We start from the raw sequence: 25,555 nt of genomic DNA, 5'->3' as shown, positions 1-25,555 counted from the left end.
GACACCCCCCGCTCCCTGTCACTGACCCCCCAATAATACAGGCCCATCAGGGACACCCCCGCTCCCCATCACTGACACCCCAATAATACAGGCCCATCAGGGACACCCCGCTCCCCGTCAGACACCTCAATAATACAGGCCTGTCACTGACACCCCAATAATACAGGCCTGTCACTGACCCCCCCGCTCCCTGTCACTGACACCCCAATAATACAGGCCTGTCACTGACACCCCAATAATACAGGCCTGTCACTGACACCCCCGCTCCCCGTCACTGACCCCCCAATAATACAGGCCCATCAGGGACACCCCCCGCTCCCTGTCACTGACCCCCCCAATAATACAGGCCTGTCACTGACACCCCAATAATACAGGCCTGTCACTGACCCCCCGCTCCCCGTCACTGACCCCCCAATAATACAGGCCTGTCACTGACCCCCCCCACTCCCCGTCACTGACCGCCCGCTCCCAGTCACTGACACCCCCCGCTCGCCGTCACTGACACCCCCATGCTCCCCGTCACTGACAACCCCCGCTCCCCGTCACTGACAACCCCTGCTCCCGTCACTGACACCCCCCTACTCCCCGTCACTGACACCCCAATAATACAGGCCTCTCACTGACACCCCCCGATCCCCGTCACAGACACCTCAATAATTCAGGCCCGTCACCGACCCCCCCCCCCGCTGCACTTCACTGACCCCACCCCGCTCCCCGTCAGACACCTCAATAATACAGGCCTGTCACTGACCCCCCCGCTCCCCGTCACTGACACCCTCCTGCTCCCCGTCACTGACCGCCTGCTCCCAGTCACCGACCCCGCCCCCGCTCCCCGTCAGACACCTCAATAATACAGGCCTGTCACTGACCCCCCCCCGCTCCCCGTCACTGACACCCCCCGGCCCCCCGTCACTGACACCCCCCGGCCCCCCGTCACTGACACCCCCCGGCCCCCCGTCACTGACACCCCCCGGCCCCCCGTCACTGACACCCCCCGGCCCCCCGTCACTGACCCCCCCCTCTCTCCCCTGTCCCTGACCCCCCCCCTCTCTCCCCTGTCCCTGACCCCCCCCCCCCCCCCCCTCCTCTCCCCCTGTCCCTGACCCCCCCCCCTCTCTCCCCTGTCCCTGACCCCCCCCCCTCTCTCCCCTGTCCCTGACCCCCCCCCCCTCTCTCCCCTGTCCCTGACCCCCCCCCCCTCTCTCCCCTGTCCCTGACCCCCCCCCCTCTCCCCCTGTCCCTGACCCCCCCCCCTCTCCCCTGTCCCTGACCCCCCCCCCTCTCTCCCCTGTCCCTGACCCCCCCCCCCTCTCCCCTGTCCCAGACCCCCCCCCCTCTCTCCCCTGTCCCTGACCCCCCCCCCCTCTCTCCCCTGTCCCTGACCCCCCCCCCTCTCCCCTGTCCCTGTCCCCCCCCTCTCCCCCCTGTCCCCCCCCTCTCCCCTGTCCCTGACCCCCCCCCCTCTCTCCCCTGTCCCTGACCCCCCCCCCTCTCCCCTGTCCCTGTCCCCCCCCTCTCCCCCCTGTCCCCCCCCTCTCCCCTGTCCCTGACCCCCCCCCCTCCCCTGTCCCTGTCCCCCCCCTCTCCCCCCTGTCCCCCCCCTCTCCCCTGTCCCTGACCCCCCCCCCCCTCCCCTGTCCCCCCCCTCTCTCCCCTGTCCCTGACCCCCCCCCCCCCGTCCCTGCCCCCCCCCTGTCCCTGACCCCCCCCTCTCTCCCCTGTCCCTGACCCCCCCCTCTCTCCCCTGTCCCTGACCCCCCCCCCTCCCCTGTCCCCCCCTCTCTCCCCTGACCCCCCCCCTCTCTCCCCTGTCCCCCCCCTCTCTCCCTGTCCCCCCCCCTCTCCCCTGTCCCTGACCCCCCCCTCTCTCTCCCCTGTCCCCCCTCTCTCCCCCCTGTCCCCCCCTCTCTCCCCCCTGTCCCCCCTCTCTCCCCTGTCCCTGACCCCCCCCTCTCCCTGTCCCTGACCCCCCCCCTCTCCCTGAACCCCCCCCTCTCCCCTGTCCCCCCCTCTCTCCCCTGTCCCTGACCCCCCCCTCTCTCTCCCCTGTCCCCCCCCTCTCCCCTGTCCCTGACCCCCCCCTCTCTCCCCTGTCCCTGTTCCCCCCCCCTCCCCTGTCCCCCCCCTCTCCCCTGTCCCTGACCCCCCCCCTCTCTCCCCTGTCCCTGACCCCCCCCCTCTCTCCCCTGTCCCCCCTCTCTCCCCTGTCCCCCCCCCTCTCCCCTGTCCCTGACCCCCCCCTCTCTCCCCTGTCCCTGACCCCCCCCCTCTCTCCCCTGTCCCCCCCCTCTCCCCTGTCCCCCCCCTCTCTCCCTGTCCCCCCCTCTCTCCCCTGTCCCCCCCTCTCTCCCTGTCCCCTGTCCCCCCCCTCTCTCCCCTGTCCCCCCCCCTCTCTCCCCTGTCCCCCCCCCTCTCTCCCCTGTCCCCCCCCTCTCTCCCCTGTCCCCCCCCCCTCTCTCCCCTGTCCCCCCCCCCTCTCTCCCCTGTCCCCCCCCCCTCTCCCCCTCCCCCCCCCTCTCTCCCCTCCCCCCCCCTCTCTCCCCTGTCCCCCCCCCCCCCCTCCCCCCCCCTCTCCCTCCCCCCCCCTCTCCCCTGTCCCCCCCCCCTCTCTCCCCTGTCCCCCCCCCCTCTCTCCCCTGTCCCCCCCCCCCTCTCCCCTGTCCCCCCCCCTCTCTCCCTGTCCCCCCCCCTCTCTCCCCTGTCCCCCCCCCTCTCCCCTGTCCCCCCCCTCTCCTGTCCTCCCCTGTCCCCCCCTCTCTCCCCTGTCCCCCCCCTCTCTCCCCTGTCCCTGACCCCCCCCCTCTCTCCCCTGTCCCTGACCCCCCCCCTCTCCCCTGTCCCTGACCCCCCCCCCTCTCCCCTGTCCCCCCCTCTCTCCCCTGTCCCCCCCCCTCTCTCCCCTGTCCCTGACCCCCCCCCTCTCCCCTGTCCCTGACCCCCCCCCCTCTCCCCTGTCCCCCCCCTCTCTCCCCTGTCCCCCCCCCTCTCTCCCCTGTCCCCCCCCCTCTCTCCCTGTCCCCCCCCCTCTCTCCCCTGTCCCCCCCCCTCTCTCCCCTGTCCCCCCCCCTCTCTCCCCTGTCCCCCCCCCCTCTCCCCTGTCCCCCCCCCCCCTCTCCCCTGTCCCCCCCCCCCTCTCCCCTGTCCCCCCCCCCCTCTCCCCTGTCCCCCCCCCCCTCCCCTGTCCCCCCCCCCCCTCCCCTGTCCCTGACCCCCCCCTCTCTCTCCCCTGTCCCCCCTCTCTCCCCCCTGTCCCCCCTCTCCCCCGTCCCCCCCTCTCTCCCCTGTCCTGACCCCCCCCCTCTCCCCTGTCCCTGACCCCCCCCCTCTCCCCTGTCCCTGACCCCCCCCCCTCTCTCCCCTGTCCCTGACCCCCCCCCCTCTCCCTGAACCCCCCCTCTCCCCTCCTCTCTCCCCTGTCCCCCCCTCTCTCCCCTGTCCCTGACCCCCCCCTCTCCCCTGTCCCTGACCCCCCCTCTCTCTCCCCTGTCCCCCCCTCTCTCCCCCTGTCCCCCCCCTCTCTCCCCTGTCCCCCCCCTCTCTCCCCTGTCCCCGACCCCCCCCCTCTCTCCCCTGTCCCCGACCCCCCCCTCTCTCCCCTGTCCCCGACCCCCCCCTCTCTCCCCTGTCCCCGACCCCCCCCCTCTCTCCCCTGTCCCCGACCCCCCCCCTCTCTCCCCTGTCCCCGACCCCCCCCTCTCTCCCCTGTCCCCCCCCTCTCTCTCCCCTGTCCCCCCTCTCTCTCCCCTGTCCCCCCTCTCTCTCCCCTGTCCCCCCTCTCTCTCCCCTGTCCCCCCTCTCTCCCCTGTCCCCCCTCTCTCCCCTGTCCCCCCTCTCTCCCCTGTCCCCGACCCCCCCCTCTCTCCCCTGTCCCCGACCCCCCCCTCTCTCCCCTGTCCCCGACCCCCCCCTCTCTCCCCTGTCCCCGACCCCCCCCTCTCTCCCCTGTCCCCCCCCTCTCTCCCCTGTCCCCCCCTCTCTCCCTGTCCCCCCCCCTCCCCTGTCCCCGACCCCCCCCCCCCTCTCTCCCCTGTCCCCGACCCCCCCCCTCTCTCTCCCCTGTCCCCCCCTCTCCCCCCCCCCGTCCCCCCCTCTCTCCCCCCCCCCCTGTCCCCCCCTCTCTCTCCCCTGTCCCCCCCTCTCCCCCCCCCCGTCCCCCCCTCTCTCCCCCCCCCCCTGTCCCCCCCTCTCTCTCCCCTGTCCCCCCCTCTCCCCCCCCCCGTCCCCCCCCTCTCTCCCCCCCCCCTGTCCCCCCCTCTCCCCCCCCCGTCCCCCCCTCTCCCCCCCCCCTGTCCCCCCCTCTCTCCCCCCCTCTCCCCCCCCTCTCTCCCCCCTGTCCCCCCCTCTCTCCCCCCTGTCCCCCCCTCTCTCTCCCCCCTGTCCCCCCCCTCTCTCCCCTGTCCCCCCCCTCTCTCCCCTGTCCCCCCCCTCTCTCCCCTGTCCACCCCCCTCTCTCCCCTGTCCCCGACCCCCCCCCCTCTCTCCCCTGTCCCTGTCCCCCTCTCTCCCCCCCCCGTCCCCCCCTCTCTCTCCCCCCTGTCCCCCCCTCTCTCTCCCCCCTGTCCCCCCCCTCTCTCTCCCCCCTGTCCCCCCCCTCTCTCTCCCCCCTGTCCCCCCCCTCTCTCTCCCCCCTGTCCCCCCCTCTCTCTCCCCCCTGTCCCCCCCTCTCTCTCCCCCCTGTCCCCCCCCCTCTCTCCCCCCTGTCCCCCCCCTCTCTCCCCCCTGTCCCCCCCCTCTCTCCCCTGTCCCCCCCCTCTCTCCCCTGTCCCCGACCCCCCCCCTCTCTCCCCTGTCCCTGTCCCCCTCTCTCCCCCCCCTGTCCCCCCCTCTCTCTCCCCCCTGTCCCCCCCTCTCTCTCCCCCCTGTCCCCCCCCTCTCTCTCCCCCCTGTCCCCACCTCTCTCTCCCCCCTGTCCCCCCCTCTCTCTCCCCCCTGTCCCCCCCTCTCTCTCCCCCCTGTCCCCCCCCTCTCTCTCCCCCCTGTCCCCCCCCTCTCTCCCCCCTGTCCCCCCCCTCTCTCCCCTGTCCCTGACCCCCCCCCTCTCTCCCCTGTCCCCGACCCCCCCCCTCTCTCCCCTGTCCCCGACCCCCCCCCTCTCTCCCCTGTCCCCGACCCCCCCCCTCTCTCCCCTGTCCCCGACCCCCCCCCTCTCTCCCCTGTCCCCGACCCCCCCCCTCTCTCCCCTGTCCCCCCCCCTCTCTCCCCTGTCCCCGACCCCCCCCCTCTCTCCCCTGTCCCCCCCCTCTCTCCCCTGTCCCTGACCCCCCCCCTCTCTCCCCTGTCCCCGACCCCCCCCCCTCTCTCCCCTGTCCCCGACCCCCCCCCTCTCTCCCCTGTCCCCGACCCCCCCCCTCTCTCCCCTGTCCCCCCCCTCTCTCCCCTGTCCCCGACCCCCCCCCTCTCTCCCCTGTCCCCCCCCTCTCTCCCCTGTCCCTGACCCCCCCCCTCTCTCCCCTGTCCCTGACCCCCCCCCTCTCTCCCCTGTCCCTGACCCCCCCCCTCTCTCCCCTGTCCCCGACCCCCCCCCTCTCTCCCCTGTCCCCGACCCCCCCCCCTCTCTCCCCTGTCCCCGACCCCCCCCCTCTCTCCCCTGTCCCCGACCCCCCCCCCTCTCTCCCCTGTCCCCCCCCTCTCTCCCCTGTCCCCGACCCCCCCCCCTCTCTCCCCTGTCCCCGACCCCCCCCCCTCTCTCCCCTGTCCCCCCCCCTCTCTCCCCTGTCCCTGACCCCCCCCCTCTCTCCCCTGTCCCTGACCCCCCCCCCTCTCTCCCCTGTCCCTGACCCCCCCCCCTCTCTCCCCTGTCCCTGACCCCCCCCCCTCTCTCCCCTGTCCCTGACCCCCCCCCTCTCTCCCCTGTCCCTGACCCCCCCCCCCCCTCTCTCCCCTGTCCCTGACCCCCCCCTCTCTCCCCTGTCCCTGACCCCCCCCTCTCTCCCCTGTCCCTGACCCCCCCCTCTCTCCCCTGTCCCTGACCCCCCCCTCTCCCCTGTCCCCCCCCTCTCTCCCCTGTCCCTGACCCCCCCCCTCTCTCCCCTGACCCCCCCCCTCTCTCCCCTGACCCCCCCCTCTCTCCCCTGACCCCCCCCCTCTCTCCCCTGACCCCCCCCTCTCTCCCCTGACCCCCCCCCTCTCTCCCCTGACCCCCCCCCTCTCTCCCCTGACCCCCCCCCTCTCTCCCCTGTCCCCCCCCCCTCTCTCCCCTGTCCCCCCCCCCTCTCTCCCCTGTCCCCCCCCCCTCTCTCCCCTGTCCCCCCCCTCTCTCCCCTGTCCCCCCCCCTCTCTCCCCTGTCCCTGTCCCCCCCCCTCTCCCCCCTGTCCCCCCCCCTCTCTCCCCCCTGTCCCCCCCTCTCTCCCCTGTCCCCCCCCTCTCTCCCCTGTCCCTGTCCCCCCCCCTCTCTCCCCTGTCCCCGACCCCCCCCCCTCTCTCCCCTGTCCCTGACCCCCCCCTCTCTCCCCTGTCCCTGACCCCCCCCCTCTCTCCCCTGTCCCTGACCCCCCCTCTCCCCTGTCCCCCCCCCTCTCTCCCCTGTCCCTGACCCCCCCCCCTCTCTCCCCTGACCCCCCCCTCTCTCCCCTGACCCCCCCCTCTCTCCCCTGACCCCCCCCTCTCTCCCCTGACCCCCCCCTCTCTCCCCTGACCCCCCCCCCTCTCTCCCCTGACCCCCCCCTCTCTCCCCTGTCCCCCCCCCCCTCTCTCCCCTGTCCCCCCCCCCTCTCTCCCCTGTCCCCCCCCCTCTCTCCCCTGTCCCCCCCCTCTCTCCCCTGTCCCTGTCCCCCCCCCCTCTCCCCCCTGTCCCCCCCCCTCTCTCCCCCCTGTCCCCCCCTCTCTCCCCTGTCCCCCCCCTCTCTCCCCTGTCCCTGTCCCCCCCCCTCTCTCCCCTGTCCCCGACCCCCCCCCCTCTCTCCCCTGTCCCTGTCCCCCCCCTCTCCCCCCTGTCCCCCCCCCTCTCTCCCCCCTGTCCCCCCCTCTCTCCCCTGTCCCCCCCTCTCTCCCCTGTCCCCCCCCCTCTCTCCCCTGTCCCCCCCCTCTCTCCCCTGTCCCTGACCCCCCCCCTCTCTCCCCTGTCCCCGACCCCCCCCCCTCTCTCCCCTGTCCCTGTCCCCCCCCCCCTCTCCCCCCTGTCCCCCCCCCTCTCTCCCCCCCTGTCCCCCCCTCTCTCCCCTGTCCCCCCCCCCCTCCCCTGTCCCTGACCCCCCCCCCTCTCTCCCCTGTCCCCCCCCCCCCTCTCTCCCCTGTCCCCCCCCCCCCCCCTCCCCTGTCCCTGACCCCCCCCCCTCTCTCCCCTGTCCCCCCCCCCCCCTCCCCTGTCCCTGACCCCCCCCCCTCTCTCCCCTGTCCCCCCCCCCCCTCTCCCCTGTCCCCCCCCCCCCCCTCCCCTGTCCCCCCCCCCCCCCCCCTCCCCTGTCCCTGACCCCCCCCCCTCTCTCCCCTGTCCCCCCCCCACTCTCCCCCCCCGCCTCTCCCCTCCCCCCCCCCCCCCCTCTCCCCCCCCCACTCTCCCCCCCGCCTCTCCCCTCCCCCCCCCCCCCTCTCCCCCCCGCCTCTCCCCTCCCCCCCCCCCCCCTTACCTGGACGCGGAAGCGGAGCAGGGCCAGCCGGACACAGTGGGCCAGGCAGGGGGGCGGCAGGAACCAGACCCGGGGCGGCGGGGTGCCGCGGCTGCGGACGTGGTTGGCCACGAGCTGCGCGCTGTGCCGGGCCTGGCTCTGGCGGCGGCACCAGTCGGGCAGGCGGCCCTTGGCCAGCGCGCCGTCGAAGGCGACCACCAGCTCGAGGCCGGCGGCCCGGCAGGCGGCGGCCAGCGACGCCAGGTAGGCCAGGGTCTGGTTCCACTGGCCGCCGCTCACCCAGTCGGTGAAGGAGCCGCCGTACAGGCGGTGCAGGCCGGTCTCGGCGTCCAGCAGCAGGCGGAGGGGGGGCGCGGCGGGGGGGGGAAGGCGGCGGAGGGGGAGGCGGCGGCGGCGGCGGCGGAGGCGGGAAACCAGGCCCGGGGCCTAGCCCAGGCCTGGGGCCTAGCCCGGGCCTGAGGCCCGAGGCCCGGTGGCGGGCGGCCCGGGCTAACTTCTGCAACTCCACCGGCACCACCGCCGCCGCGCAGTGTTTCTCGATAAATTCCTGAAAACCCTGGACTCCCATTTTTTTTGGGGGGGGGGGGGGGAAAGAGGAGAAAGTGGGAAAAAAAACGGTTGGAATTTGAAAAAAAACGGTCGGAATTTGAAAAAAAACGGTTGGAATTTGAAAAAAAAACGGTCGGAATTGGAAAAAAACGGTTGGATTTTGAAAAAAAACGGTCGGAATTTGAAAAAAAAACGGTCGGGATTTGGAAAAAGACGGTTGGATTTTGAAAAAAAAACGGTTGGAATTGGAAAAAAACCGTTGGATTTTGAAAAAAAACGGTCGGAATTTGAAAAAAAAGGTTGGATTTTGAAAAAAAACCGAATTGGATGTTGAGGGGGGGGCGGGTGAGGAGAGAATAAAATATATATTTTCCTTCCCCCCCCCTCCCTCCGCCTCAGGCGACGGTGATTAAAACGGGGGGGGAAATAAATGAGAGAGAAAAAGGGGGAAAAGAGGCGACGGGAGGAGGGAGGGAAAAAAAATGGTGTGTTTTTATATATATATATATATATATATATAGATTGTTGTCAACCCGCCTCTCTCGCCCTCCCCTCCCGGGGGCTCACGGGAGTTGTAGTTCCCGCCCCCCTCCCCCGCGCGTTGTAGCCAATGAGGTCGGCGGCGCTGAGGGGACTACGGTTCCCGTCGGGCTTTCTGTCGAGGCGTGGCGGGAATCTGTCGCCCTCTCCTCCTCCTCCGTTTCTCCAACCGCTGGCGGCCGTCCGCGAGGCATGATGGGACCTGTAGTTCTCCGCTGCCCCCCTTTTCCTCTATTGGAGTCCATGGAGCGTGTGGGGTGAAGGAGACTGCAACCCCCCCCCCGTCGGGCTCTCTTGCGCCCCCCCTTCTTGGCGTGTTTGGTGGTGCATGACGGGATATGTAGTTCCGCCCTCCGTCTCCTCCCATTAGCAGCCATGGAGGGTCTGGGAGAAGGAGACTACAATCCGCGTCCGGCTCTCTCGTAACCCACCCTTTAACGATTGGGTAGCCGTTCTTGACATATGTTAGACATCACGGAACACATTGGGTACCGCCCAGCAGATTTATATTGAACCATAACCATTGTGATTTTCTTTCAACTCTGTTCACCCCAGTCCAACACCGACGTGTTTGGCGATGCATGATGGGATATGTAGTTCCACCCACGGCCTTCCTCCCATTGGTGCCCACAGGAGATCTTGTTTAAGGAGACGTCCTGTCTTGCTACCCCGTTTCCCAACGATGGCGTCCGTGGGCCTATAGTTGACGCGCTTTGCGCTGCATGATGGGATATGTAGTTTGCACCGCCCACTTGGATGGACGGAACGTTCTGGCCCAGCTGGACTACAACTCCCATCATGCTCGCCCGACCGTAACCTCACCGTGCCACATGTTGCATCACGGACGGACGTATTTGCTTGCTTCATTGGCGTCAATGAAGGGACTAGAATTCCCATCGTGCCTTTCTTCCTGACCTGCCTGTCGCGAGACCGTCTTTGACGTGCTTCGCTATGGATTATGGGTTGTGTAGTTCGCACCTGCCCCACGCCCAATTGGATTTAAAGGAGGGGCCAGGGGTGAAAGGACTACAATCGCCTTCTTTCAGGCCATCCGGGTTGGAGTGGTGGTTCAAGGGGATTAAATCGTTCCCCTTTCACCCTAACTCTATGTTGCTCTCGTGTTGGACTCCCTCACCCCCATCGACTTTGTGGATTTACCCTCTCCCTGCCCCTTCTTGATTTTATAAACTTGTGTAAGGTAGTAGGCGAGGCCCAACCAAGGTGGTTGTCCCCTTTAGCCTGATCTCCCCCCCGCCCCCCACTTCATGTCAATGGAAGACAGGGACCCAAACTCCCACCATTCACACTCAACAAACCTAATGACAAATGTTCAAAAACCTCAGCACGTCCACCAGCATCTGAGGAAGGTTCACTCTACCCGAAACTTTATTCGATTTTTATCCAGAGATGCTGCAAGACTTGCTGAGCTTTTGCAGCAATTTGTTTTTCTCTTGATTTACAGCCAGCTGCAGTTCTTAGCTTTTCGCCAACAAATCCAGTCTCTGGGTAAGATGGCAGCCCACTGGACAGAGCGTGGACCGCAGTGCCAGTATATCCACCACCGAGCCAAGAGACCCAGCTTCAATTCCCACCTGCTTCTTATGTCCCTGATCAGGTTGATTAGAAAATAAGAGTTGAAAAACAAGGTGCTAATTGTTGTGGGGTTATCACATAAGAAGGGGTGAGGTGTGAGAATGTCAAGCATGGTGACAGTTGTTCGGGTTTTCTGCAACAGGGCAGGTGCTAGGTGGTCATACAGCACGGAAACAGACCCTTTGGTCCAACCAGCCCATGTTGACCACAAACTGCTCCTGGACCGTATCCCACCACCCCTTTCCTTTTCATGTACTTATCCAAGTGTCTTTAATGTTGTAACTGTACACACAGCTGCGACTTCCTCAGGAAGCTCATTCCACCCGTGAACCACCTTCTGTGTTAAAACAATTACTCCTCATGTTCATTCTAAACCTTTCTCCTCTCATCTTAAAAACATGCCCCCTATTCTTGAAATCCCCCACCCTGGGGAAAAGACATCTGCCATTTACCTTCTTTCTACCCCTCATGATTTTATAAACCTCTAAGGGTCACCCCTCAATCTTCTACACTTCAGCAAAGTCCCAGTCTCCTGCCACCTCAAACCCTCCATTCCTGGCAATATCCTGGTAAAGCTCTTCTGACCCTCTCCAGCTTTTAATAAGATCCTTCTTATAACTGTGATCAGAATTGGGGCGCAGTTGCTGATGGGCTGGGTGTCCATAATGGGGTGTCAGTGTCAGGGGCGGTAACAGGCATCAATAACAAGGTGCCAGTATTAGGGAGGGAGTGGGTCAGGTGTCAACAGAGTTCCCCTCCAGCGGTGAGAGGGGAACCTGACCTGACTACAATTCCCAGCAGGCCACTCCAGTCGAGTGCAGATACAGGAGCAGGCTGGGTGATGTACTCCTTCTCGGGGAACACTCAGCCACTGGGACTTGGACCTGTAATGTAGGGGCTGGGCTGCAACTCTCAGTGCCTTCCGTTAAGTTGTGCTGTTTGTTGCAGGAGCCTGTGGCGATGTGAATTAATGTATTCGACTTGCCTCCACTTTTGCAGTTTTGCACTCTATCCAGAGTTGGGATTCAAACTTCTGAAGATTGGAATTGGATGCCAAATTATCTAAATGCAAGAAAACATTTTTTTTTTAAAAAAAAGAGATCCATGTGCTAATTGCAGCTAGGGCGTTTATGGCATTGTGATATGGTGTCCCCACTTCCTGTAGTTTCTTCTGATTCTGGGCACAGTAGCTGCTGTACCATGGACCCAGAGAGAATGCGTTCAATGAACCTTTTCATTGAGCACTGAAGTTCTGATGAAAATAAAACGCTAACTCAGTTTCTCTCCAGATTGCTGCTTGAGTTTGTTTTTTTTTTCAATACTGTGGAAGGGTTTACCATGCGAGGCACAAGGTGATTTGAGATTTGCCTGCAAGGTAAAGAAGCAAGGTGCGATATGGAGAAAAAAAAACTTTTTCCTTTTGGAGAGGAAGGTTAAAGAAAGCCTGCCTGGAGATCTGGAGGCAGGATCCATTGAGACACAGGACAGTTATGTGACAGTCGATGGATAGCAGGGATGAGCCCAATCGGCCATATAGCTTTATCCGAATCCTGAATGATTTTGGTAGGAGGAAGGCTCCAGATCACTGTTTAAAATAACTCAACCACCATCGGTCAGGATAGGCCAATGGGTCCTCTGTACTCAGCATGTTGGTGGTCCTCCTGTGGCTAAACTGGACTGTTATCCTGCATACCAATGTCAGTCTGGCAATGTGGACCCATCTGCAATGGTCCCCACCCCACCCCACCCCGAGCCAATCTCACCACCGCTAGGGCTGTTTCAGAGGGGCAGTCGAGTCCAAGACGTGGCTTTCGGGGATGCGTCTGGAGTCACGTGTGCAAGTATCGATAGATTTCCTTTGCCCGCAACTGAAGCCGTGGGTTTTATATTTCGCACGGGCACCATCAAAGTGTGAACAGGCTGGGTGCACACGTGGGAAAACCAGCAACCTCTGACAAACTGAACCAGGAGACAAAGAAATTGACACAGAGATTTGGTCAGGTTTTCTCTCTCTCTCTTCCCTCTAATTTTTACAAAGGTACAAAACTCAGCTCCCACATGCAGCTAAAACATCTGAGGCATGTTTTGACTTTTGGACAAATTTCTTTCTTCCCCCCCCACCCACCCCAAACTGGGGAGAGACGAGGCATCAACTTAGAACAGTTTTACTTCACAGTATATAATCTCTCCTTTTTCTTTAAAAAAAAACACAAAATAATGCTCGCAGGCAACACAAAAGCCAACATACAAAGACGGGAGGTGGAAAAAAAAAAGAAAAATCACAGTTTGAGTTTACCGGTAACACTGTTTTAGTCAACGCTCCTCGCTAACACAGGAGGACGGATGAGAGACTGCCATCCTCCCAATCCATCCAACAGAGAGTACAACAGACCACAACCTTGATCTGGTTCCCCGTCCAAACTGCTCGCCATCACACCAACTGAAAATACCGTGGCTGGTACCTCCAGAGCTGGCCAAAGTTACACAACTGCCTGGGACGGAGATTCGGAGCCATTGCAACCCTTCCAAAACATCCAGCCAACTGGAGATGTCAGCTTTGTCTGCCCCCAACACCTCTCCACATACACACACACACACAAAAGCGGGGAGCAGCAAGAAGCAATCCATTCCCCCCGGTCTGGTGAGGGGGAGAGAAACGAAACTGCAAAGAGTCATTATCGAGGCACTGCAAGTCTACAGGGTGCTTTTTTTGATATAAAACGCAAGTACATTTGAGAGGACTGCGTGTACACGGTGTCAGAGGGCAAGGGTCACAGTCACGACACGGTACAGGCACTGATATTGAAATGTCGTTCTCTCAATCAGGAACATAGCGCAGCACCACCCAGAGACAACAGCATGGTTCAGCCCTCACACTAAGGTCCAGATGGAAGATGACAGAATGGCTTCTGACTAAAGCTCAGCGAGTGCACTCACTCATATTCACATTTACAGTACACAAATGTTTGCATTGTGTTGCATACACAAGACTCGATTAGTTTCAAACTTCAATGACCTGTCCCCACCAGTACTGTACCCCAGTGTTATACAGGGGCAGACCTGTCCCCCACCAGTACTGTACCCCAGTGTTATACAGTGACAGACCTGTCCCCACCAGTACTGTACCCCAGTGTTATACAGTGACAGACCCGTCCCCACCAGTACTGTACCCCAGTGTTATACAGGGACAGACCCATCCCCACCAGTACTGTACCCCAGTGTTATACAGAGACAGATCTGTCCCCACCAGTACTGTACCCCAGTGTTATCCAGGGACAGACCTGTCCCCACCAGTACTGTACCCCAGTGTTATACAGGGACAGACCCGTCCCCACCAGTACTGTACCCCAGTGTTATACAGAGACAGACCCGTCCCCACCAGTACTGCAGCCTACCTTCAAGGACAAAGTGCATTTCCTAAAAACAGACACAAGCAGATTTGCAAAGACAGAAACATGGAGCTACACTGCTGGTTGTCTTTCACAGTTTAAGATAGAAAGGGATGAAATATTATGCAGCCTCACATGGAGGATCAAATTCCCATGCTGGGGCAGAGTCAGGCAGCTACAGGACAGGCTCATCTCACAGGCCCTCCCATTACACCGTTCATTGCACACCCAAGACAATGCCTTCCACTCCCCTGGGAACTGGGTTCCAGTCAACAGGTTAAAATTCAATACCCAATAACTCACTGCTCATAATCCAACAGCACAGCGTTGAATAGTCACAAGGGTAGCAACACGGCTGTAGATGGAATTCCCAAACCACCCCACCACCGTTCAGGGAGGAAGGGAAGGAAGGAAGAAGGGTGCAGGATGGTGGAAGGTACTGGACTGTAGTCGGTCACAGTCTCGTCAGCTTGGGCCATGGTTACCCGGCAGGATGGGGAACCCTCCGAAAAGCAGCAGAGCATAGCCAGGGGACACAGAGATGGAGCTCTGAAGGCAAGGAGTGGGTCAGGACCAACAACCGGATGGGAGAGGGGAAAGGAAGATCATTATTGGGTGGGGGGGGGGGGGGGGGGGGGAGAAACAGAGAGACAGACAGAAAACTGAGACGGGGGAAAAGAGAACAAAGCTTTAGGTGTCTGCTCAGACAGGATTGATGGGTCACAGCAGGGAAACAGAAAACCACGGGGAGCCTCACAGCAGCTGTCTGCCTCACTCTCAGGCACTCAAACCCCACAACATCAAGGCACTGATGTTAGCACCTCTTTTCAAATCCCACTCCCAGCTGGGGGATTAAAGTCAAGGCAACGCGCCTCAGCAACTATATTGTTGGGAAGCAATTCAGAAAGTCCATATCTACAGTTCTTCAGGTCACAAACTCACAGAAGTTGATTCCCAACCACTACAGCCTCTCATGGATCTGTGCACAATACCTGGCGTCTTCAATTTACAAAATAAACCTGATATACCACCACAGACCGAAAATGGAAAGCACAGAGAAATTTCCTCTAAAGAAAACACGTGCACATGTAGCGCACATATACACACACACACACACACACACCTCAGTACAACATCGTTTTCAAGTAAGTTATTCCCAAACACGATGCTGGAGCAGAAGGTGAGAAGAGACACACCTGGGGGAGGGGAGAGGAGGAGAAGCTGGGAGAACGGAGTGCCTGGGTGGACAGGGTAACCCCGGAACGGGGAGTGCCTGTGTGGACAGGGTAACCCCGGGAACGGGCCATGCCTGTGTGGACAGGGTAACCCCGGGAACGGGGAGTGCCTGTGTGGACAGGGTAACCCCGGGAACGGGGAGTGTCTGTGTGGGACAGGGTAACCCCGGGAATGGGGAGTGCCTGTGTGGACAGGGTAACCCCGGGAACGGGCCATGCCTGTGTGGACAGGTTAACCCCGGGAACGGGGAGTGTCTGTGTGGACAGGGTAACCCCGGGAACGGGGAGTGTCTGTGTGGACAGGGTAACCCCGGGAACGGGGAGTGCCTGTGTGGACAGGGTAACCCCGGGAACGGGGAGTGCCTGTGTGGACAGGGTAACCCCAGGAACGGGGAGTGTCTGTATGGACAGGTTAACCCCGGGAACGGGCCATGCCTGTGTGGACAGGTTAACCCCGGGAACGGGGAGTGCCTGTGTGGACAGGGTAACCCCGGGAACGGGGAGTGTCTGTGTGGACAGGGTAACCCCGGGAATGGGGAGTGTCTGTGTGGACAGGGTAACCCCGGGAACGGGGAGTGCCTGTATGGACAGGTTAACCCCGGGAACGGGGAGTGTCTGTATGGACAGGTTAACCCCGGGAACGGGGAGTGTCTGTGTGGACAGGGTAACCCCGGGAACGGGGAGTGTCTGTGTGGACAGGGTAACCCCGGGAACGGGGAGTGTCTGTGTGGACAGGGTAACCCCGGGAACGGGGAGTGTCTGTGTGGACAGGGTAACCCCGGGAACGGGGAGTGTCTGTGTGGACAGGGTAACCCCGGGAACGGGGAGTGCCTGTGTGTACAGGGTAACCCCGGGAACGGGGAGTGTCTGTATGGACAGGTTAACCCCGGGAACGGGGAGTGCCTGTGTGTACAGGGTAACCCCGGGAACGGGGAGTGTCTGTGTGGACAGGGTAACCCCGGGAACGGGGAGTGTCTGTGTGGACAGGGTAACCCCGGGAATGGGGAGTGTCTGTATGGACAGGGTAACCCCGGGAACGGGGAGTGCCTGTGTGGACAGGGTAACCCCGGGAACGGGCCATGCCTGTGTGGACAGGGTAACCCCGGGAACGGGGAGTGTCTGTGTGGACAGGTTAACCCCGGGAACGGGGAGTGTCTGTGTGGACAGGGTAACCCCGGGAATGGGGAGTGTCTGTATGGACAGGGTAACCCCGGGAACGGGGAGTGCCTGTGTGGACAGGGTAACCCCGGGAACGGGCCATGCCTGTGTGGACAGGTTAACCCCGGGAACGGGGAGTGTCTGTGTGGACAGGTTAACCCCGGGAACGGGGAGTGTCTGTGTGTACAGGGTAACCCCGGGAACGGGGAGTGTCTGTATGGACAGGGTAACCCCAGGAACGGGGAGTGCCTGTGTGGACAGGTTAACCCCGGGAACGGGGAGTGTCTGTGTGGACAGGGTAACCCCGGGAATGGGGAGTGTCTGTGTGGACAGGGTAACCCCGGGAACGGGGGAGTGTCTGTGTGGACAGGGTAACCCCGGGAATGGGCCGTGCCTGTGTGGACAGGGTAACCCCGGGAATGGGCCGTGCCTGTGTGGACAGGGTAACCCTGGTCCTGTAGGATGATGCCAGGCACTGGGAGGAGGAGGAGTGGACAGTCTGAGGAATCCTGGAGCGTTCACCTTTTAGAAAAATTGAACCCCATTGAACCCCGAAACATGGAGAGGGTGGGTAAGAGGCGATCCTCTTTGGGGCTTGTGTGAGGAGGGAGGTGCAGGGGGAGATATTCGATTCCCAGTGTCTCAGGGAGATCGCGGCTTTGACAGAGAGACAGTGAGGGGATTCAGTCTCTGTGAATGGCTCACCCTGGGCTCTGTGGCAGGTTTGGGTTGGGGGAAGACGGTGGGGAGGGGGGGTGTGGGAAGGCAGGGCGGGGAAGAGGGGGGAGCTGGTTAAGAAGGCACAAACAAACAAACAAACAAACAAAATCTCCCCACCCCACCTCGGTCTCCCTTCAGCGCCCCCCCCCCCCCCCCTCACCCAGACCAGAGGATCCAGCCCGATGCATGACAGGCCATTGTCTCGCTCCCCACACCCCCACTCCAGCAGGATACCCTCAATTGGTAAACGGGCTCCCTCCCTCTGTGCAGGGTACCGCTGGGGAGAGCGGGGTTGGGGATGAGGGCCGTTCGGATCGCGGCTGGTCTTTCTCCACTCGGTCGCCCTTCTCTGCAGCCGGCAGTGAGATGTCTGCTGAGGCTGGTGTCCTCTTCTCTCTCTCTCTCGACGTCGTCCTGTCGTCTGCCTCTCACTTGGAGCGTGGGGCTGCCGCTGTTGAGGTCTGAACAGCTCCCCCCCCCGCCGCCAGTCAGGTACGGGGCCGCTGGTGGCAGAGGCGGCTGTGTGGGGGGGGGAGGAGGAGGAGGAGGGGGGGGAGCTGCCCCGTGAGGGGGCCCACAGCAGGCCGACAGCCCGACCCGCTGAGCCTGGTACGCTGCTCTGGCCAGCCCCGAGTACGGGCACCGGTGTGGGAGGGAGTACGGAGCCGTGGGGCTGGGGTGAGAGTTCGCCGGGGCAATGGCGGCAGGCTGTGACCCCTGACCTTGCGAGGTGGGCACCATCCAGACAGTACACGATTGGGAGACTCCCTGTGGGAAAGGAGAAAGAGAGGAGAACATGGAAACCAAAGTGGCAGTTCAGCCCCCTCCACCCTGCACTCATCCACACCCATGTTTCTGACAGTGTGATGTGCGATCCCAGGACGTTTCTGTCATGGGGTATAAGATCCGGCGTGACGTTTACAATGTGTGTTTGAATCCGGGATGGCTTGTCCCAGGAAGGGCTGTTTGACTAATCCCTTTTATCGCCTTGACAGTACCGAGGGAGCTTTTATCTTACTCCCATGTTGTCCCTGGGGGCAGGGGGTGTGTGGGGAAGAAGAAATAGAGACCATTGGTGTGAAATCGCCAAGCGTGCATGCGAGGGAGGAAGGCACGTCCGTGAGGAGGGTAAGGCACAACCATGAAGGGATGGAGGGGGGCCCGGCCCCAGCGCGGGGGGGAGGGGGTATGTGTGCGACTGTCCCCAAGACTCACGTCACAGAGCTGCTGCTGTTGTTGCTGCTGCTGCTGCCAGCACTCGAGGTCATGCCTGTTCTGAATCTCACGGATCATGTTCAGGCTGGGCTTCAGGCAGGCAGCTCCGATCCTCTCCTTGGCCCAGTCATCCACCAACTTGTGCAGGTCGTCCGTGAAGGTGCCCTTCTTGGCTCCTGCCACGTGCTGGGGGCTCGATGCGGCCAGGTTGCAGAAGGGTCCTGCAGCAAGGGAGAGCACAACATGAAATCACCACCCGTCTCTCACTGGGACCATGGGATGACCAGAGACCCAGGACACAAAGGGAACACAACTCGAGTCCGTTCCACAGCCCAGGCCGCTCCTTCACTGATGGATCACACTGTCCCTGTCACATCAGCAGCTCATGGGGGGGGCTCCCCTTCAGGGCCCTCCAATGATGGTGTGTGAAGGAAGAGCCAAAACCTTTCCAACAGCCTCCTCCAACCCCTCACTTCATCAGAACCACTGGGTTTGGGTGGGGGGGGGGGAGGGAGGCGGGGGTGTGCTGGAGGAGGGGACAGAGATCGGGAGGGGGGTGTAGGGGCTGGTGGAGGTGACGGGGATAGGGAGGGGGTGTAGGGGACAGGAGGAATGGACAGAGACAGGGAGGGGGGTGTAGGGGCTGGTGGTGGTGATGGTGATGGTGATAGGGAGGGGGGGGGTGTAGGGGTCTGGAGACGATGACGGGTATAGGGAGCAGGTGTAGGGTGCTGGTGGTGGTGATGGTGATGGTGATAGGGAGGGGGGTGTAGGGGCTGGAGGTGGTGACGATGATAGGGAGGGGGGGGGTGTAGGGGTCTGGAGACGGTGACGGGTATAGGGAGCAGGTGTAGGGGGCTGGTGGTGGTGATGGTGATGGTGATAGGGAGGGGGGGGGTGTAGGGGTCTGGAGACGGTGACGGGTATAGGGAGCAGGTGTAGGGGGCTGGTGGTGGTGATGGTGATGGTGATGGTGATAGGGAGGGGGGTGTAGGGGCTGGAGGTGGTGACGATGATAGGGAGGGGGGGTGTAGGGGTCTGGAGACGGTGACGGGTATAGGGAGCAGGTGTAGGGGGCTGGTGGTGGTGATGGTGATGGTGATAGGGAGGGGGGGGGTGTAGGGGTCTGGAGACGGTGACGGGTATAGGGAGCAGGTGTAGGGGGCTGGTGGTGGTGATGGTGATGGTGATGGTGATAGGGAGGGGGGGTGTAGGGGCTGGAGGTGGTGACGATGATAGGGAGGGGGGGTGTAGGGGTCTGGAGACGGTGACGGGTATAGGGAGCAGGTGGTGGTGACGGTGATAGGGAGGGGGGTGTCGGGGCCTGGATTTATCTCGAACAGCCTGGTATTGATACACATCATTTCCTGGGGGTGACAGTGCAGCCCAATGGTCACAAAGTCCTGGACCGTGCTAATGGACTCCAGCCCTTTCTCTCCGTTGAAAAGCCCTTGGTTGATTCCCTCCCAAAGTGTGCGGCTGAGCTCTGGGCTTGGGCTTTAACCTTGTCACTGACCTGTACTGGTGGGGGTGCTACTCATGGAGTGAGACTTGACGGCACGGCTCTTGCCCTTGGTCCCCCTTTGGCGCCTGCCAGGCGGTGAGGATGCCTGCAGTGAGTCCTCACATGACTCCTTGGGAAGCTGCAGCCTTTCATACAGCTCCTGCAGCTCCTGGTTCTGCTGAGCCTGGAGGCACACAACTTCCTTGATGTGCCTGTTTCCCGAAGGGGGGGGGGGGGAGAAACAGAGAGAGGGGGGGACGGAGAGAGACGGAGAGGGGGGGGGGGGGGGGGGGGGTGGGGGGGGGGGGTGGCGCGGGGAGAGGAGGGGGGAACGGAGGGGGGGGGGAACGGGGGGGGGGGGGGGGGGAAGAACGGAGAGGGGGGGGGGAGACGGAGAGAGGGGGGGGGAGAACGGAGAGAGTGAGAGAGGGGGGGGAGAACAGAGAGAGTGAGAGAGGGGGAGGGAGAGAGAGACAGACAGAGATAGACAGAGAGATCAGACAGGGCCAAGCCCAGATACTCTCCACAGCTTCCAGCCCACCCAGAGCATGAGCTAAATTCCTCGTGCCTCTGGGATCCCAGCCAACTCCTCGCTATCGCAGTGTACACATCCCCACAGACCGCAACTCTCCCAAACACCACCAGACAGTCATCCCCCCCCCAAACTCTGACTCAGTCTAGGTCACTAGCTCCTCGCTAACCCGCTCTGGCTCAGCAGGCAGCAGTGCCTAGCTGTGGGAAGACCTCACCCACAGGTTCATGTGTCTCACACCACCCGAAAGCCAGAGAGCAGGACAACACCGCTTCCCCACTAGGTCCTAACTCAGAGACGCCTGGACAGCCATGAGCCCAAGAGCAGCGGAGCAGGAGGGGAAGAGAGTGAACGAGCACGCTCGCAGCAGGGGAGATAGTGAGCGAGTGCACACGCACAAAAGAGGGAACCCACAGGTAGAGGGGGACAGGGTGGGGGGAGAGAAAGCGTGGGTGTTGAGAGAGAACGGGGGGTGGGGTGGGTGGGTGTGAAAGAGAGCATGGGAGGTTGAGTGAAAGAGAGCACAGGGGCGTGGGAGTGAGAGAGCGCACTGGGGGGGGGGGGGGGTTAGAGCGAGCACGGGATGCGGGGGGGGAGAGAGAGAGCGCATGGGGTGGGGGGGGGGGCTAGTGAAAGAGAGCACGGCGGGGGGGGGGGGGGTGGAGGGGAGGAGTGAAAGCGCGCACCACGGGGCGGGGAGAGGGGGAGGGGGGGAAAAGAGGCAGTGAGAGAGGGAGATGTGGGCAGCTGCCCCCACCACCTCTCGCGATATGAGAGCACAAGAGACAGACAAACAGACACAGCAGCAGTGTGGGAGACAGTTTCATAGAATGAGAACAGTACAGGCCCTTCTGCCCACAACCTTGTGCTGGCCTTTTATCCTACTCTAAGATCAAACTAACTTACATACCCTTCATTGTACAATCTTCCATGGGCCTATCCAAGAGTCAGTTAAGTGTCCCTGATGTCTCTGACTCTACTCCGACCACTGGCAGGGCATTCCACACACCCACCACACTCTGGGTGAGGAACCTCCCTCTGACATCTCCCCGAAACCTTCCTCCCATCACCTTAACATTGTGCCCCCTCATGATGGACATTTCCACCCTGGGTAAATGTCTCTGGTTATCCTCTCTGCCTCTTGTTAATCTGTCCACCTCTCCCCAATCACCTCTGATCCTTCTTCACTCCAGTGAGAAAAGCCCTGGCTCCCTCAACTTTTCTTCAAAAAGACAACCCCTCCAAGTCCAGGCAGCATCCCAGGAAATCCCCTCCGTACCTTCTCTACAGCTTCCACATCTTCCCTGTCATGAGGTGACTAGAACTGAACACAATATTCCAGAGCTCTATAGAGCTGCAGCATAACCTCACAGCTCTTAAACTCAATTCTCGCTGCTGCTAAAAGCCAACACACCGTACGCCTTCTTAGCAACACTACCAACCTGGAGGGAATCTATGGATGTGGACCCAAAGATCCTGCCTTCAACCCTGTATTCAGCGTTCACGTTTGACCTTCCAAAGTGAATGACTTCACACTTATCCAGGCTGAACACCGTCTACAACTTCTCAAACCCGTCAATTCACGGTGACCCTCCACCCCACCCTGCTCCTCACCCACACCGAGCCACTCACTTCTCCCGGAGGTTCTGCAGTTCCCGTTTCAGGTCATCATCCTCCACCTCGGATTCATTGTCGCTGCTCATGGGGGAGGGGGAGGTGGGTGAATCGCAGACAGTCGGGTTGAGGTCAGCAGCCTCAGGAAGGTGCCGGGAGGCCACACACTGCCAGTCGCATGGCTCAGCCAGGGCAGACAGCTCACTCTCTGTACTCGGCTGCTTACAGACAGCACCGGCCCTCTGCACCTCCACCAGCCAGTGACCAGCGGCAGGCTGGATACTCCCAGCACCCCCACCGTCCTCCCGGCTGACCTGGCTCTGGCTCCAGCCCGGTGACGCAGCCACCGGGTCTTCCCAAGGGTCCGAGGTGCTGCCCAATTGGAAAGGTAGCACCAGCTCTGTCTGCACGCAGCCCACGGGCACGCTCCCCAAGCTGGGCTTGCTGTCAGCCCCAGCGTCATCCTTCGTGTCAACTGTCAGGGCACAGAGCCCCAGGTCATCGAAAGGAGTAGCACCCTCAGGGTGCAGAGCAGGCGCAGAAACCTGAGGGCAGGAGACAGACAGTGTTAAACCAGTCAACAACCTGGGATTACAGTGCCCCTCCTCTGGATGACAGCACACGCACCCCTCCAGCCCCACTCCTCTGGGTTACAACGCACCCCCCCACCCCCACCCCAGTGACCCACCCTCTGGGTTACAGTGCACACACACACTCCCCCAGTGATCCCCCTCTGGATTACAGCGCGCACACCCCCCCCCCCAGTGATCCCCCTCTGGATTACAGCACACACACACCCAGAGTGGTCCCCCTCTGGATTACAATGCGCGTGCACAACCCCAGTGATCCCCCTCTGGATTACAGTGCTCACACTCCCCCAGTGATCCCACTCTGGATTACAGCGCACCCCCCCTCCCCCCAGAGATCCCCCTCTGGATTACAGCGCACACCCCCCCCAGTGATCCCCCTCTGGATTACAGTGCACCCACCCCCCACCCCCCGTGATCCCCCTCTGGATTACAGTGCTCACACTCCCCCAGTGATCCCCCTCTGGATTACAGTGCACCCACCCCCCCCGTGATACCCCTCTGGATTACAGTGCACCCACCCCCCCGTGATACCCCTCTGGATTACAGTGCACACACTCCCCCAGTGATCCCCCTCTGGATTACAGTGCACCCACCCCCCAGTGATCCCCCTCTGGATTACAGTTCACACTCCCCCAATGATCCCCCTCTGGATTACAGTGCACCCACCCCCCAGTGATCCCCCTCTGGATTACAGTTCACACTCCCCCAATGATCCCCCTCTGGATTACAGTGCACCCACCCCCCAGTGATCCCCCTCTGGATTACAGTGCACCCACCCCCCAGTGATCGCCCTCTGGATTACAGTGCACACACTCCCCCCAATGATTCCCCTTTGGATTACAGTACACATAGACCCCCAGTGATCCCTCTCTGGATTACAGCACCCCCCCCAGTGATCCCCCTCTGGATTACTGCGCACACCCCCCCCCCCCCCCCCCCCCCCCCCAGTGATCCCCCTCTGGATTACAGCACACACGCTCCCCCAGTGATCGCCCTCTGGATTACAGCGCACATCTCCAGTGTTCCCTAACCAGAGAACAGGAAGGAACAGCCACCTGGCTGAAGTGATTGTTGTGGAGTGTGCGTGCATGTATTTCGGGGAACTAACAGTAACATTTGCTTAGATCACAAATGTAATAATTGTGTTTGTTGGGAAGACAGGTGGTGTTTGCAATGCTGCTGCACACGGCTTGATTAGCTCAGTAACCAAGAGAACATGTTTTTATATTTTAATGCTGAGGACCACAGGAGCGGGGGTGGCGGGGGGGAAGGCTACGACAGTCGCAGTGCCACACTTCAGAAACCACCTGTTTGCACTGTGTGTACGTGTTTCACCATCAGTTGGGGAGTTTCTCTGAAGAGGGTTCCAGTGAGCAGTTCCTACCTGAAAGTGGCCAGCCTGTAGCGGCATGGTCAGCTGGCTGTCCAGGAAGACACTCAATGAGCCACCTTGCTCCGAAGGGCTTGGATCGACAGCTCCCGTGGTGCTCCGACTGTCTCCAGCTGCACCAAGCACAAAGATATTAAAAAGGAGGGCAATAGATGTGCATTGGAGCCCAAAGCCTACCGGCGTGGTGTGAGAGAGGGCTCCTGATTGCAGGGTCAGACCAATGGCGTCTTTGCAGCGCCTGCGTCAAGGGAAGCATCGGTGTGTTGTGAGCACTCCAAGTACCTCTACCCCACCCCGCAAGGACAAGGAGCAGCAAACAAGGGGGTGGGGAGCACCAGCTCCTGCTCAACCCCCTTCTCAAGCCACCCATTCCCGACCAACCCACCTTCCACACATACACCAGACTGACCGCGAACAACACTGGCCGCTCCTCCAGTGTCAATCCAGGGGTCCGATTATCGGTGTAGTGGACAGTGAAGAGGGTTACCTCAGATTACAACAGGATCTGGACCAGATGGGCCAATGGGCTGAGAAGTAGCAGATGGAGTTCAATTCAGATAAATGTAAGGTGCTGCATTTTGGGAAAGCAAATCTTAGCAAGACTTATACACTTAATGGTAAGGTCCTGGGGAGTGTTGCTGAACAAAGAGACCTTGGAGTGCAGGTTCATAGCTCCTTGAAAGTGGAGTCGCAGGTAGATAGGATAGTGAAGGCGGTGTTTGGTATGCTTTCCTTTATTGGTCAGAGTATTGAGTACAGGAGTTGAGAGGTCATGTTGCGGCTGTACAGGACATTGGTTAGGCCACTGTTGGAATATTGGGTGCAATTCTGGTCTCCTTCCTATCGGAAAGATGTTGTGAAACTTGAAAGGGTTCAGAAAAGATTTACAAGGATGTTGCCAGGGTTGGAGGGTTTGAGCTACAGGGAGAGGCTGAACAGGCTGGGGCTGTTTTCCCTGGAGCATCGGAGGCTGAGGGGGACCTTGTGGAGGTTTATAAAATCATGAGGGGCATGGATGGGGTGAACAGCAAAGGTCTTTTTCCCCCCACAGTAAGGTGGTTTAAGGTGAAAGGGGAAAGATTTAAAAGGGACCAAAGGGGCAAATGTTTCCTCACACAAGGTGAGGAAGTGGTGGAGGCTGGTACAATTACAACATTTAAAAGGCATTTGGATGGGTATATGAATAGGAAGGGTTTAGAGGGAGATGGGCCGGGTGCTGGCAGTTGGGGACTTGATTAGGTTAGGGTACCTGGTCAGCATGGACGAGTTGGACCGTAGGGTCTGTTTCGGTGCTGTCTAATGGGGGCACTGTGCGAGCTGTCTTTACACCACGTGGGGAGGGGACTGCAGCGAGTCAAGGTGACAGCTCACCGCCTCCACCTTCTCCAAGGGGCAATTAGGGACATGGGGTTTGGGGTTGAGGGCAATGACGATAAAAACCAGCCCAGCCGCACGACACTCTTTTCAGGCCATAGACGTGGTAATCTGATCCCGGATGATTCCTCGGAGACAGACTACCGGAATCGCTTCGGGATTCTCCACTGGTTAGTAGATACTTGCGACCTACTGCACCAGCCCCCACCCCGACAAGGATCTGGAAATTAACCAGACCCCACCCCAAATGACCCCCACTTTAATCAAACAACGCTTCACATCTTTCAGCAGGTTGAAGGCACATCCATTTCTCTGCCGTTCTACATTGGCCTGTCACAACAAACTCTTCCGCAAATACAACATCCAACTCAATGAGGAGACGGGATTTCCACCAAACCCCTCATGGACCTTCCAGATACAGCCACAACCTCGAGGGAGGACTGCAAGGTGGAGAAGAAACCGGGTAGGGGGGTGGGGGGGGGCCTGTGCCAGCCAACAGAATCAGTCGGAGTCAGTGAATCACCATCGGGTCCAGAGGAAGAGATTAGGTACGAAAGATCCCCCGACACTGTCCCCCATCAAACAC

At 61.5% G+C, this 25,555-nt stretch overlaps 1 protein-coding gene and 1 pseudogene across 2 annotated transcripts in view; both read right to left on the bottom strand.

Moving 5' to 3' along the window:
* Positions 1–8,597, bottom strand: part of LOC140470030 (constitutive coactivator of PPAR-gamma-like protein 1 homolog) — an 8,980-nt pseudogene extending 383 nt beyond the window's left edge.
* Positions 8,598–12,397: 3,800 nt separating this feature from the next.
* The window catches only part of LOC140470097 (serine/threonine-protein kinase WNK3-like), an 80,569-nt gene continuing 67,411 nt past the window's right edge, over positions 12,398–25,555 (bottom strand). For both annotated transcript variants that reach the window (XM_072566533.1, XM_072566534.1), the window contains exons 18-22: positions 23,590–23,708; positions 21,634–22,160; positions 19,482–19,681; positions 17,966–18,186; positions 12,398–17,518 (exon numbers count right to left, since the gene is read on the bottom strand). In XM_072566533.1, the coding sequence (XP_072422634.1) occupies positions 16,907–17,518; positions 17,966–18,186; positions 19,482–19,681; positions 21,634–22,160; positions 23,590–23,708 (1,679 nt within the window). In that variant the 3' untranslated portion in view covers positions 12,398–16,906. The remainder of the gene's footprint in view (positions 17,519–17,965; positions 18,187–19,481; positions 19,682–21,633; positions 22,161–23,589; positions 23,709–25,555) is intronic.

This window comes from Chiloscyllium punctatum, chromosome 50, assembly GCF_047496795.1.
Source record: "Chiloscyllium punctatum isolate Juve2018m chromosome 50, sChiPun1.3, whole genome shotgun sequence".
In the NCBI taxonomy this organism is placed as follows: domain Eukaryota; kingdom Metazoa; phylum Chordata; class Chondrichthyes; order Orectolobiformes; family Hemiscylliidae; genus Chiloscyllium; species Chiloscyllium punctatum.
Note: the sequence above shows the minus strand (reverse complement) of the source record. Positions and strands in the feature narration are given on the sequence as shown.